Here is a 15,208-nt window from a genome sequence, read left to right on the forward strand (position 1 = left end):
CTATTTGTCGAAAACTGAGCGATCACACACCACTGATTGCTCAGTTCCTTATCATCTCCCCGCAGAGAGCGGTGACTGTCAGTCATTAGTCCCCACAGGGATTCCACCCTCCCCTCTCCATTCCTCCAGCGCTGACTGAAGGGTCGGCAGGTGACGGGCACAACCAGCTGTTAACCAGGTAGCAGAAGATACAATAGAAGATATAATAATGCACAAGTACTCTGAAATGGGGAGATCCTAAGGCTACAAATAGCCTACCCGATCACCCGCAATCTCTCCTACCATCTCTATCTAAAGCTTTGTGCACACAATGAATAAAGTCAGCGTTAACACCCCGGGCTTCAAGTGGCTAATGTTCTACATGGGAATGGATGCAAGATTTTCTACTAATAAAACGTCTCCTAAGCTAAAGGATGAACATTTACTTTACTGTGCTGTACTTTACTATAAGAAAGAAAGAAAAGATATATCTATCTATTATTTTTTTTTACAACTATAAAATAAAAAAAATAAAAAATGATCAATTATCAAAAAAAATTTTAAATGATCATTTGTAAAGAAAATGTTGTTTTTTTTTCTTTTCTTACCAGCAAGGTTTTGGCTTCTTTGGATTGAAGAATCTGTGCAGTCACCCTTAAAAGGAAACAGAATGTGATGACAGAGAGTTTTCAGGACAATATTACTGAGAAATATATCATACGCGTCATATTGCCATCACATTGCCTTTTTAAGCATTTCAAAACAAGATCCAAAACATACATCAATAACATTCTATACATAAAATATTTTGCCACTGGCTGCTTTACTTTGCTGCCCTGGCGGCGAAGCAAGAGGAGTCAGTGTGGTTATATAGAAGTCCATTGATAGGTTAGGATTTATTAAAGTGGACTTTGTAGTATGAGCAAGGCCTGATTGTTAATGCAGCAACAATTTTAAAAAGTATAATAAGTAATAACAATAAATATTCATACCTTTCACTGAGACCATAGACTTACCTTGTGTCTCTCCTCGTCTACCGGGCGAACATCTGAACTGAGCATGCGCCCACCCCAAGATCCTTTGCGGCCGCCCGAGAAATTTTCAGATGGTCAGACGGGAGACACGGGTAAGTATTAACCCCTTTTGAAAAGTTTTTTTTTTTCTTAGTGTTTTTGCATATATCTACTGCTTGCTAGCATGTCTCTTAATCCGAGACATATATTGCTAGCAGTAGATATATGGAAAAAAACATGAGGGTTTAATAACCCTTTAAACGTTAATAATCGGCTCCTTCAAATTTGATTTGGGAGAATTCAGAGTAACCCATATCTCACCATATGAGAACTGAGTTACTCGGCATTCCCCAGGATCTTGCCAGGAGCATGACATCACCCACACCTAGGCACCACGGGTAAAGGGGGGAACGGTAAGTATATTTAACACATTTTTTTCCCTAAAGTTTTTTTAGTTTTTTTTTAATTATTATTTTTGCAGCATTTGGCAAAGGGGAGGGGAGAACAGTAAATAAGATTTTTCGCTAATGGAGCTAGTTCTGCTTTAAGCGTGGGCAGCTAGTTGTGCCGCCAATACAAAAACAGGATACATTTTAAAATCATTTGTTTGGCATTTTCATGTTGGGTATTTGTATATAAAAAAAAACACAAGGGACTACCACTTTGCCAGCTGTACTTCTAACAATGTCATATTAACAGATGGCTGATAACAACTCATGCCGTTTCGTGAATTGGCGCTGTTGGAAAAAAAAAGCATCAGCTTTGCTGTACAGCCGGGTAATCGAAAACAAGAGCAGTTCTAACCTTCTACCGAACAGATTTTTCTCATAATATTGCAGAGTGATTAATACATTTATTCTTTAGTTATGTCTTAGATCTGCGCAGGCTTGAGGTGGAAAATTGCTGTAAATACAATTAGAAAGCATCGCAGATCCCCACAAAGTTGTCACAAGTACACTAAAAATCAAATGCAAATCTGTTCACCTTTATTTGTGATAGATGAAAACTCAATATTTTTCTTCTTTTTTTTTTTTTTTACAGCATCCAAAATAAAAGCTTAAAGTGGATTTCCACGTTTGCAGCCAAGTTGGAATAACATCTTTTTTATATTTGTTACATGTTCCCATTCACATAGCAGAACTTAAAAAGAAATAATAAAAAATTGCCGCTTACATCCTCACATGCTCTTTTTAGAAAACTCCAAAACTGCTATGTAATGTTAACAAGGGGGCTGTGGAGTTAATGTTTACCCTAATTACACCTGTCCTGTCTGTACTGTGCTGGCAGATCTCATCAGTTGTAAACTAGTACTGAACATTATCCTAACAAAGGGTTAAATAAATCAGAGCTTGTGTTTTGCATTATATGTTAGGGCCCATTCACACCAGCAGCTACGCAAAAACACACAACAGCTGGTATGCAACACAGTGCCATTGCGATGATCCCGGCCACAGCGAGGTGCTTGTTCCACGTCGCATCCCGCTGCTCTGAAAAAAGGAAGACATGCCTTACTTTCTTTGACACACACCACCACATTCCCACTGCAACGTGATGGTGTGAACAGTGCCCATCCCTGACGAGGCAAATTGCCTTTCCCCAACATACCTCAAATTTCCCCAACACATGTGGTGTGAATTGATATATATATATATATATATATATGTATATACACATACACACACATAGATAGATAGATAGATAGATAGATAGATAGATAGATAGATAGATAGATTTTCGAATGTTTTCAAATGTAATATCAAGTTATGGCCACTGGATGGAGCTAAAGGAACATGGTAAGTATTTTCTATGCTCCTCCGCACTGTCTAGTGGCCGTAGTGCGATATTACATTTGATAACCTTCCAAAATTCATCTAAGCACAAACAAAGAACGTTTGTGCTTGGATGAGAAAAAAAAAACCCAAACATTTGAAAATACATCCCTTGTAAAGAAACAATTAAAGAATGTTCATTTTGGTATATATCTGCAGAAATCAAACATCCACAGGACAAACTGCCTTGTAAATAGTCTATTATTAAACCCCATAGTGTGTGTGTGCGTGTTTGTCTCAAATTGGACTGCAAAACTGGAAATACATTCTAAAGAAGATACACAAATTGGTCGTCACTACAGAGTTAATTTATTCCTCCTGAGATTGCTCGTTTTAATGCACAAAATCAAATCATCTCAACACGGCAAATATTTGGGGAACCGGTCTTTCCACTATATCAGCTTTCACAAAGTGTTTTTGTGGTTGGATAAGACAGCTAAATATTCTTGAGTTGAAGTGCCCCTGTTATGTATATGACCTGCATGCAGTAAAACACTTCAGAGCAGTAATGATAGGTCAATCACCATGTACATTGTACTAGAGCAGATCAACAGAGCGATCACTCATCCCTGTAGTAATAATAATAAGAAAGAAAATCCCAAATTTTGGGTTGCCATCAGAAGAGGATTAGTTAGGAAATCTTCCAACACTAGTTCTGGTGACCCTGCTGACCACTTGTGTTCTCTCTCACTTTGGAGGGATTTCCTCTCGCTTCCGGTTGTGGCTGTTACACAGGAAGTTGCAGGAAATCTCTCCAATCATACACAGATGACAGTTGGAGGGCCAGAGTTTACCTACCCCAGTCTATGGCTTAAGGTGGCACTAAACTCATCTTAAAAATACATTTAAGTATACTATCAACAAACATGTATCTTATTTGTGTATCACTCGGCTGTAGATCCTCAAATCATCTCTGAATTGGTGCTGACACTGTCCTTCCTTTTGGAGGGGGGGCTACTTTTGTTCCCCATGGTCCCTGAGTGAGTCTTGTACAGTAGTCACCGCTCCAAGCTTGCTCCCAGGATGGACTACAATCTCAATACAAATTAGTAATCTAAACATGAGATTTTAGTCCATCACAGGAGTGATCTTGGAGCGGTGACTACTGTACAAGACTCACTCAGGGACCATGGGGAACAAAAGTAGCCCCCCCTCCAAAAGGAAGGACAGTGTCAGCACCAATTCAGAGATGATTTGAGGATCTACAGCCGAATGATACACAAATAAGATACATTTTTGTTAATAGTTAAAGGAAAGGAAACTGTCACACGTCAGACAGTTATGTGAGTGAACACATAACGTCGCCCGCTCACTTCTCGATCATCTCCATGCAGAGAGCAGTGACTGTCAGTCACCATTCCCCGCACCGATCCTCCAGCGCTGAGTGGAGGAACGGACATCCTCTAGATAGGCAGAGCCAGCTGTCATTCAGGCAGCTGCATGGATCTCGACAATAATGTCGGGATCCGTCCCGGCTGTGGCGGTCTCAGCAGCTCGCGATATACTGAGCTATGGGTCACGGGAGGAAGCTAGTATATGTCCTCCTGTGACCGATAGAGAACTATGGGGAAAAACACTTACCCCATAGTTCTCTTTTAAGGAACTTGGATGTATTTTTAAGATTTAACTCCTGAGTTTAGTGTCACTTTATGCTTTATTAGTTAATAACCTGTAGACTATTCGTAACTGTAATACTGAAACCACAAGTACCAGGTACAAGTACTAACAAAAGGTACCAGTGCTCCGTCACACATCATCCACTGTGCCAAGTATGGTGAGAGGAACATGTACCGTGGTAGCACTGATGTGGGTTCTGATTTCATTCTTGGCTCTGCCCCCACAGATGTCTCAGGGCAAAAACAGAAAACGAAAAGTTGCATACAGAACTTTAAATAATGGTTTTCCTGCATTAATTCATTCATTTACTCACAAGAAAGAAAAAAAGATGCACAACATAACTATTGCAATAATCAACCCCAGAGGTAGCAACCGCAATCTGTTTGTAAGGCAAATGCCCGGGTGCTCATCCACAAAAATATCCATATAAATCCAAAGCAGGTCTAGAGGCACTCACGGGTCTTGCCGCGGAGATAAGTTCAATCATCAGCATATTATGTTAACGTATCAATTGAGCTCAGTCCATCTTTATCAAGCAAGTCTTTATAACGATGGACTGAGCGCCGTTGAAACGTTGACAGTATGCTGATGCTTTGACTTATGTTTATTGCAAGTGCCTCTATACCTACTTTGGATTTGTACTATGATCATCAAGATAGTGTTGGAAAATGGGGATTTCAGAATATCATTCAGCTCAGGGTGGAGTTTGGGTGGTCTTTCAGCAGCTCGTCTACTGGCATTACCTCTTGCATCTTCCCTTCATTTTCTTTGTTGGCATTGTGCTTCTTGTCAAGTTTATCCTTGGTCTTTGGTCTGATATGACTGGCGGCATTGGCAACAAACGCACTGTTTACATCCCACTCTGGTTCCTGCTAAGGGAGAACAAAAGTATGAACGGTCTGACGTGTAGGTTGGTGTTCTGTTCAAGACAAGCAGACACTTGCTCAGAAGGTCTCTCAGGTACGCAGCCTTTGATAGAACACCTTTCTATTAGTTCACTATGAGAAAGAATTGTGAGATATGCCAGTGCGCGGGGATCAAATATACCGCAGCAAGTCAGTCTCATCCAGAGTCATACATTCCTCCAACAGGCCCTCACGCTCATAACACAACTGAGTTACAAACCAACAAAGGGACCATTATAACCAGTTACATGAGGCCTATTCATTAAACTATGCATAGGGAGAAAAATCCAGGACACAAGACTCTTTCATGATCATATGAAATTAATAAAACATTTCACAATTAAAAGAACATATGTATTTAGTGGCAAAAAGATAGCTCAAGATGTAAAGTTTATGAATACAGAGGCAGCTAACATGGATAGCGTTAAAAAATGTTGTGGCCTGAGGGTATTTATAAAGCATTAAACAGGTGAGACATAATAATTATGGCAATTAGAGGAGATTTATTCCTATGACACTTCACTATGATAAAACTGTAATTTAAATAAAAGTCATCATGTGTAAGGGCAAATGTAATTCCTATCTGGAGGGCTTACACAATGAAAGGATGGAAAGAATTCATTCAGACAAGAGCGGAGGATATATTTACCAGCAACTTCAAAATGCGTTTATATGCAAAATGTACAGGCACGTCACATATAAAGCCGTTTACATACATTTAGGTGACCTTCTCTGAGTGTACAGAGAGATCCTTTGCATTCTCTACATTCAGAGAACATAATCTGTTCCTGGACGCAATTGATTTCTTCTAAATGCAATTAAACTGAATGCACCAGAATGTAAATAAAAGCACAGTGTGCAATAAACCTTTAAAATCATTACATGCATTTATATGTGTTTAGAAATGTCCAATTCCTGCATATTATTGCATATAATCTCATGTATGTAATGGTCCATAGAAAACAGACACTCGAAACGGGATCAGTCCAATTAAATCAATTTATTCCCCAAAAGGTATAAAAACAGTCAATAACGAAGTTAACATACATTGAGGTTATTGGGCTGGTCCAGTTTTGAGTGCGGGTTTTCTATGGTCTTTTGGATACAAGGCTTAGGCAGAAGCCTTACCTGGCACCAAGGTTTCATTAGCGTGAGTAGCGAGAGTTGAGCCACTCCATTTCTGTCTATTATCTCATGTATATAATGGCCATGTAAATGAGGCCTTGGTGTCCAGATGAATGTATATTTTTTTGAATGGTTTCATGTAGTACAGAGAGTAAAAAAAACAGACTACCCATGTCTGGGTTACAAAAACAAAGTTGGAATATATATCCTCACATATTTCAAGGACTTTATTGTATCCAGAAGTAATGGACTTCACATGTGGATGTAGATCAATGAGGGAGTTGTACATCACTAGTGAGATTTAACACAGGATCTTCTATATGTACACATTTTATGAGATGTACTAGCACGTTTTTTTTCCCATGTTTATTATGGTTTATAGTGTCTAGACCATTAGACACTATAAACACTATTAGACCTTTTTCTTACCATCATCAGCACACGCATTATACAAAAGACGTGCGACCGTACAGTAGAAACCGTCACACGTCTTCGTTCACACTGCTCGATTCTCGTACAATCGCGGGATTTCCTGCGATTCTCGTACGAGAATCGCAGGAGTATGGGCACCTTAAGATGACCTGAAATGGCAAGGTGCCATGGGCGCATGCGCAGGAGTAACATAATCAGTGGCCACCCAATGGGCAAAGAGGATTCCCACAGAACCCAGAAGTGTCGGCATTGAAAATTGGAGGTGGCAGGGAGTGGGAGACCAAAGATGGGGTACACTTGTAAGATATATAACCCATATTGTGTAAGTATGTACATACTTGCAAAGTATAGCAAAGACTCCACCCAGCTCACAGTGGTTTACTACCACTTACCAGGCACAACAGTTATATACACTGTCTGTCAAAAAACAAATAGTCACACACTAAATGACCGAGTGCCCGACTTTTCAGAGGGGGCGACACCAAAATGACTGTCAGTCATTTTGGTGTCACCCCTCCAATAGTGTAACCCGGTTGCGGGAACTGCACCCCCTAGTGACGCCACTGGGGGCAGCCACCATAGACTCAGAAATGTACTGAAAGCCAAGTGCCGGATTTGTATTATCTACAGCCAATGTTCCTGTGTTAATAAATGAATAACGCAGATCAGCCCACAACAACTTACACCAAGATGGTTGGTATTTATTAGGGATTCCAGTCTAATTCATTATTTATGTCCTTTAGTTTCCCTATCTATGTTTTAGTTGTTAAGTAGTTATGTAGTAATTTTCTGCTTAATTTTGTTACAATGTTTGTGAACCTTTTTCCATGTATAAAATATTGAAGAGGATGCAAATGAATGTCTCTCTCTGGAGAACTGAAATGTTCCTAAATCAGAACCTACTGCCAAATAAAGAAAAAAAAAGTTAAAATAAAGGGGACAAATGAGTCAAGTCAGCTCCTCTGAAAATCTCTAGAGACTCTGGTGTTCCCACCTAACGCACAGAATTAAACTTTTCCTTCCTCGTGGAGCAGTTTTTCATTTCTGCTCTGTCACAGTCATTTCAAATATTTAACTATTCAAGGGCATCACAATGTTAACTATATTAATAAACATCTTTAATCTCATGGGAAAAACATCCAGCAAATAACTTTACAAAATGTGTGAACCCAAAAAATATTCTGAATTTCTGCATAAACGTTAACTAAAATGTGATCTCATTTTTATCTAGGATATTATGTATGTATGCAGTATATAGAAATATTATTTAAAGCTGAATTCCAGGAATGATCTTTATGGATACCTACATTGCTCCAGCTTAGCTCAGTGTATCCATATCTGATCTCCGGAGGGTGCTGGGGATGCTGAAAATCACTGAAGTTGCCCGTGCTCCATACAGTGATAGCCGTGATCGTCCTGGTGGAGTCACTCGCTGGGCACCACCAATCTCTATGTAGCGCTGACTACTACAGTGATTTACAACATCCCCAAAGACCCTTCGGAGATCAGATATGGATACCAAGGATGCCTACCCCGAGCCAGGATGAACTCCCTTGTGTTTATCTCAGGGTTGTCATAGCTGACTGAAATGCACATTAAAGAACCATGTCATCACACAACCAAAAAATTACTTGCCCTGCTCATTGTTAAATTATGAGTGGGATTTTCATACAAGGCTCCTATACATTCATATGATCATCTATTTTACCATACATATCCCAATATTTAACAAAAAATAGTTGTTCTCATAAAATGATTTACATAGCTTTTCTTGAACTTCTTTTATCTACTTTGCTATTCAACTATTATCAGCTGCAGTGCTGGTTTGCAGAGTACTAGTCTTTTTTTGTGTAGTTATTTACAGTATGTTTCTACAGTTCAAGTTTTTATACATTTATTCCATGTATTCCAAAATCTTCCCACAATCCAAAACATGGGATGCACGGATATAAACCTACATTGGCTGTAAAGTGTGTAAGACTTATTCACGTACATTAGGCCAACCTTTCTCAACCAGGGTTTCAGGGAGTTGCGGCTGATTGACCTCCCATTTGTTGGTGCCTCAACGTTCCAGGGCCAACACCAATTGGGAAACCCAGGAGCGTGATGCCAATTATCTTTTTAGCTGCCTGTAAGGATGGCATTCTGACCACCAGTAGGCCAATTCTTCCCACTGACCACCAATGGAAGGTGCATTTTGCACACTGACCCTGATTAAGAGCTTCTAACAGCAGTTCCTCTAGACAACTGGGAATTATTTTAAGGGTCCCTCTTGGGTGAAAAGGTTGTGAAAAGCTGCATTAGACTGTATTCTCAACCTGGCCAGGGACTGTTGTACATGGATCATCGTGCTCCATATAGAGTGGTGAAATGAAGTTATATAAACAAGACAGATTGAAAGACAGCCATCTAAATACCTGCTCTTTCTCTTCAAGATCTTTTTTCTTCTCAAGCCTTTTACGTTCTCTTTGTCTCTGAAGGTAGAGGTAAAGCTTAATTAGCTACTCCTTCCAATAATGGCTTAGCCACCACAAAATCATATCATAACTACCGTACATAGCATCCCAGAACATAAACATGTTTGGTAAATAACAATTTTCATTACTTTAAACACTGAGTACATTGTAAAAATGTTATTTACTGCCGCTATGTACACAATAATAGGATAGGGAAAAAAAAGACTTCCTCAAATATTTATAAGGCTCAAAGTACAAAAAACAGAACCAAAAAGTTCCAACTTGCAACCAATAAACAAAATGTAAATGCCCCGGAAATGGTACCACCGCCTGTATTATATATTATACATCCTGAGCTGTAATTCTTATTCTGTATCAATACTTAAAGCAGACCTTTTCTCTCCTCACCCCTACCCTCTCCTCTATTTTTTATTATTTTTTCAGGGAACCCTCCATATAATCGTCATTCTCCGCTAGCCGAGAATGACGTTGCAGTTGCCTGCAGCCTCCTGGAATGCCTATGACATGCATCCCAGAAGGCCTTAGGGTACTCTACTGCGCATGTGCCATGGTGCATCATTAGGGTGTTGGGTGTCTCTTCCAGGTTCTTGCAGCCGGCCCCTTGATAACGCACCACATAAGAAGGGTGGATGCAAATCCCAGAAGATAGAGCCAAGTCCTAATGACATCAGAGAAGAAGATGGTGTGGCACAGGACCAGGAGTCAAGCAGCGGAGCGTCAGAACCCTACAGAACACCGCTGGGCACGTATGTATTTTTCTAGATAAGGTATGAAAAAAAGGGTATGGGGTGGGGGGAATAACATTTCTTATTTGAAGTATATCCAAGCCAAACTTTTTTGTTGTTTTTAAACTTTTGCATGAAGTAGTGTATGGCTAGAACCCCCTTTTTTGCGGTCCTAATGGGTAGAATTCCAATGTCTCCTTGTCCTAATGACACAAAAGGAAGTGAGAGGAAACCCAAAGCAACAAGCATTCCTATTTAAAGATTTCCCTTCACCTTCTTTTCCCATAACAATTATAACATTTTGCCTTTTCCATCATTTCTTGTTCGGTGACAAATAGAGGGGATGAATCTCTCCAAAAGGTTCTTAGACAGCAATAAAAACCTGACTGCGGTTCCTTCGTTACTCCATCCAGGACTAAAAAACGTGTTTGCCTTTAGATACACTTTAACAACAGATAAGACTCTATAAAATAAAAATGTAACAAAAAAGGAAGAAAGCAAAGATCATAAACCCCAAGAGAAGTACACTTCTAGAGAAATGTCTGTGGATTTGGTGCTTGGCATTGCAGAGAAGGGATAGGGTTATGGTAAACCTTATGAAGGGCTCTTTGTCTGTAGTTACCAATGACTATATGACAAGCTCTGAAAGACTAAAGCTGGGCAAATAGCATTTGGTTTCTGTCAAAGCATCCTTTTTATACAGACAAGTGTCCTATTCAAAATTGAACCTTACCACCACTTTGAGTGCCAAAGCCAATGCACAGTGAAGGTGTTCCGAGTTAGCAAAAATAAGCACAAAACAAGGCTACATTTCCAGCAGAGATGCACTTGTATTGCACTGAGGATACACATCCCTTTGTACGTAGTATGCTTTAATTTCCACAATACCAAGAGGTATGGAATGGAAAAAAAATAGTTATGTTATCTATTCCAGATCACTCAGTTTCCACCAAACTTTATTATTACATCATTTTCAGATGACCGATACGGTAACTTCAGTTTCTGTGCAAAAATATTCCAGAAACTAAAGCTCACAAGCTAATATAAAGCTTGGTGTCTTCAAAAAACATCTCTTAGAATGCACAATGATCCTCCAACAGTCTGTCCTATGAAAACAACTTACCTTCTTCTTGGCTCTGCGTTTCTCCGCTTTTTGTCTAGTCTGACCATCATCTGACAGATCATCATCAGAGTTTATTTCTTCCTCCTTCAAGAATATAAACACGTAAAAGTACATAGACATTTTTAAGGCTCAAAGTCTCTAGTGAGAAATGGACAGTTCTTGAGTTTTGGAATTGTTCCATGTCAGGAACCATCAGCCATTCTCACCCAGAGCTTTTCTAACATAATAAAATGTTGGATCGGTTCAAACATTCAATCCCTTAGGTCATGGACTAGAAATTGGCCAGACAGGAAGAAACAAATCTTCCTAGGGTTAACGTGACAAACTCAGGAGTTAAATCCTAAAAATACATTCAAATACCTTAATTATTAACAAAAATCCTTCTTATTTGGGTATCACTCGGCTGTAGAGCCTCAAATCATCTCTGAATTCATGATGAAATGTGTCTTTCCTTATGGAAGGTGGCTACTTTTGTTCCCCATGGTCACTGTGTGTATTGTAAAGTAGCCACCGCTCCAAGCTCACTCTCTGTGATAAACTACAATCTCGTGTTTAGTTTACGAATTTGTATTGAGATTGTTGTCCATCACGGGAGTGAGCTTAGAGCGGTGACTACCATGGGAAACAAAAGTAGCCACCCTCCAGAAGGAAGGACAGTGTCAGCCCCAATTCAGATATGATTTGAGAATCTACAGCCGAGTGATACACAAATAAGATACATTTTTGTTAATAGTTAAGGCACTTGGATGTATTTTTAAGATTTAACTCCTGAGTTTAGTGTCACTTTAACCTGAACCCATTCTTATACTGTAATGTGCATGTTACAGTATTAGCTTATATAGTCAAGAAAAAGAAACCTTCAAAAAAGTTGATCTATCTGGCTGACAATTTGCCGCCAATACCCCTTTGCAAGCAATCTCAGACAGTTAAAACAGACCTAAACCTAAAAACAGTATATTGCAGCTTATTGCAGATGTGGTGGATGCATTCATTTTTACTAGTCAGGCTAAAAAAAATTTCAGTACAGAAAATATCTATTGATATTTCCAAAAGTATGGTGTCCTTGTCATTTCCTGTCCGCTGGCAAAAAAAACTCCACAAACATCCTTATCTATCTTGTGTAAATTACCAATCCCATATATCCACCATGTAATGCAGATGAAGACATTTTAAAGTCTACCCTGCATGACCACCATGGGTCCTTCCATTGATGCAGTCAAGAAATAAGTTGAGCCACAAAGGGACAGGAAGTGTATTATTTGCTGGACCTCCAGATGAAAATAAAGGGGGAAAAGCTGGAAAAAAGAAAAACAAATGTACACAGCACATCTAAGAAATGGTAAGCAGCAATATATTACATGTTTGTTCTTCGAATCTAGATAAGAGTGGTACTACACCCACTAATTGGGGGTGCAAACTGTTGGCACTATGTAAATTCTGTATCATGCTAATAATAATCACCAAGAGGAAAGCCCAATTATGTGAACTGTCAACATCCCATGACTGGCTCTTCCTCAATCACGGAACTCTCTTGGCTCCATTGAGCATGAGGAACCCCTTGGGGCTCTGCTGGCTACAAACTGCAGCCAGATTTATATGAATGGGTGGGCCGCTGTGTGCATAGAAAAGTGCAGGATAATGGAGAACAGATGGTTATATCCACGCTCTATTATAAATGAGCCCTAACGTGCTGAATATAGAGCACCTGCATGACAGTCAGGCAACTAGCATTTTCTGAAGGAAGCCAGTAAAGGCAGCATCCCTATTTCTTCCTGCACAGGTTTCCTTTAAAAGCAGAAACGTTCTCCTCTTTTCCCACAGATAAACATATGGCCATACCTGTAGGTTAAGATCCTTCCTGTGCATTATCTCATTCCTGCAGCTATGGCTGCCTTCAGACGTTTCAAAGTCCATTGCATTCTCCGATTTCTCAAGGTGATGCTTTATGATGGAAGGAAGGAAAAAAAAGTTTTGTTAGAGAATTCACGCCCTGAACTCTTGCCTCCTTCATTATGGATCAGAAATCTAATGAATAATGAACTACCTACCTGGAACTGAAGCATCTGTCTGCAATGCACACCAAATGACTATATGCACGCAGCTCTGGATACGTTTACGCAGCATAAGCAGAAAAGTTCATTGAATGTTTAAATAACGTATTAGCAAGATCTTCGGAACTTTGGAAATACCAAGGTCAAGACTGACTAAATTCCAGGAGATAGATAGTAATGGCACGGAAAATAGTACTGGCATTTAAAGGGGAACTATAAAGGATTTGCGTTGCTGTTACTGGAGACCCAGGCACTATTTTAAAACGGTACTGGTTCAGCAGTTTCATCCCAGTTACTGTTTAAAAACCGCGCATGGTCTCACTGGCTGCTGCAGGTCCCACTGGAATTTGTTTCAATCAAATTCTTTTTTTTAATGTTTTTGTTTTTCCATTAACAAACCACTTACAGTATACAAACAAAAAGAACTACCCAGCCTGTTTCAATCCTTGCACCAACCAGTAGTGCACATCGCTCCAACAATGAACAACAGAAACCTCCATACCGCTACCAATACACGTGTGGTCAACTATTGGTTCAATACAGATATGGATAATAATTAGCATTATTGTCAAAAGCTGGGAAAAAGCAAACAATAAAAGAGCATGATAATGAATATGCGCCACCATTCTGAAAGGGAACAAAATGGGATGAGATGAGGTTTTACCCTCCTTTACATATGCCCTCTGCTTGAGAAACCCATCTGGCATTCACCCAGGAGCCCAAGATCGAATCAAGTAAATAGTTATTCCAAAAAGGGGGGGGCAAATAATTTTTTTTTTTTAACATTTAAGTCAGATGCCTGTGCCTTTTGCCTGTACCTATACAGTGATGGGCAGTGATCCAGAGTGCTTCCAGGTTCACTGCACTGCACGAGATCTCTCCTCTGTGCGCTCAGCCAGCCATCCTGAAATGGGGAAGAGAGACTCAAACGTCCCCTGCTGCCCAGATCACATCTACTTCAAAGCCAGGAGCCTGCTAATAAAATTTACCACCAAAAGCTATTTTCAGTAGGTAGACTCTACTGGAGTCCTAAGTGATAAAGAACCAGTAGGTTAAGCAGCTCAGTAGATTGCTCTCCCGCCATAATGTGAAACACATCTGACGAAGACTACAAGTGGCCCTATCAACATACATCATGTTGACACAGTCCTCCGTTGCCTCCAACAAAACCAGGGCCGGCGTTTGCCTCCAACAAAACCAGGGCCGGCGTTTGCCTCCAACAAAACCAGGGCCGGCGTTTGCCTCCAACAAAACCAGGGCCACTGTTGTTTTAAATCAGGCAAACTCTGCTCATATCCTTGTCTGTATGAAATCTTTTAAAAGCCAAACGTCTGAGGTCTGCTATGACATGTCTTGTGAAGCTTCATTCCTGACAGTCTGCACAACAATCTGCTGAAACCGGATGCAGCAATGAAAAAATGTCTGACACTTTACTGATAAATGAATGACTAGCGCCAAAGACAATCCATCAAGCTTAGGAAAGCCTTCTGATAATCTGTCATACTCCGTGTATCTTTGTTTGGCCACTTTCAGTACCGCAAATATTAATTGACTAATCTGTCACTCTTAAACTAAACAGCAAATGCACTTCACAGCGAGCACGCCCGGTTATGCTGGGTTACAGGTGCCTGGCAACATGTTACTACTAACGTTAAAAGGGATGCCATATTTTTTCTTCCTATTATTTATTTCAGGGTGGGATCATGAAACAGAATCGGGTCTGAGAAACGCTGTCAGCATGTTTTTAGCAAATGTGGCAAAATTAAGTACTACACGACCACCAGAGCAAAACCTCACACACTGTATATAGATTCACAGAATAACTTTGTAACGGTTTTCTGTATTCAGAGGAAAATTACAACTTATTTAAGGTATACCTGAAGCAGTAGTAAGCATCTGTATGCTGGTTATGTGTGTATTGCATATAATAAA

The 15,208-nt window shown here is 39.8% G+C and overlaps 1 protein-coding gene across 1 annotated transcript in view; it reads right to left on the minus strand.

Moving 5' to 3' along the window:
• The window catches only part of TTC31 (tetratricopeptide repeat domain 31), a 51,125-nt gene that overhangs the window by 28,602 nt on the left and 7,315 nt on the right, over nucleotides 1-15,208 (minus strand). Inside the window, exons 2-6 of the mRNA XM_018560825.1 lie at nucleotides 13,065-13,166; nucleotides 11,226-11,309; nucleotides 9,318-9,374; nucleotides 5,182-5,307; nucleotides 588-633 (exon numbers count right to left, since the gene is read on the minus strand). Of these exons, the coding sequence (XP_018416327.1) occupies nucleotides 588-633; nucleotides 5,182-5,307; nucleotides 9,318-9,374; nucleotides 11,226-11,309; nucleotides 13,065-13,139 (388 nt within the window). The 5' untranslated portion in view covers nucleotides 13,140-13,166. The remainder of the gene's footprint in view (nucleotides 1-587; nucleotides 634-5,181; nucleotides 5,308-9,317; nucleotides 9,375-11,225; nucleotides 11,310-13,064; nucleotides 13,167-15,208) is intronic.

This window comes from Nanorana parkeri, unplaced genomic scaffold, assembly GCF_000935625.1.
Source record: "Nanorana parkeri isolate BGI_ZX_2015 unplaced genomic scaffold, ASM93562v1 scaffold2, whole genome shotgun sequence".
NCBI classification, from domain to species: Eukaryota; Metazoa; Chordata; class Amphibia; order Anura; family Dicroglossidae; genus Nanorana; species Nanorana parkeri.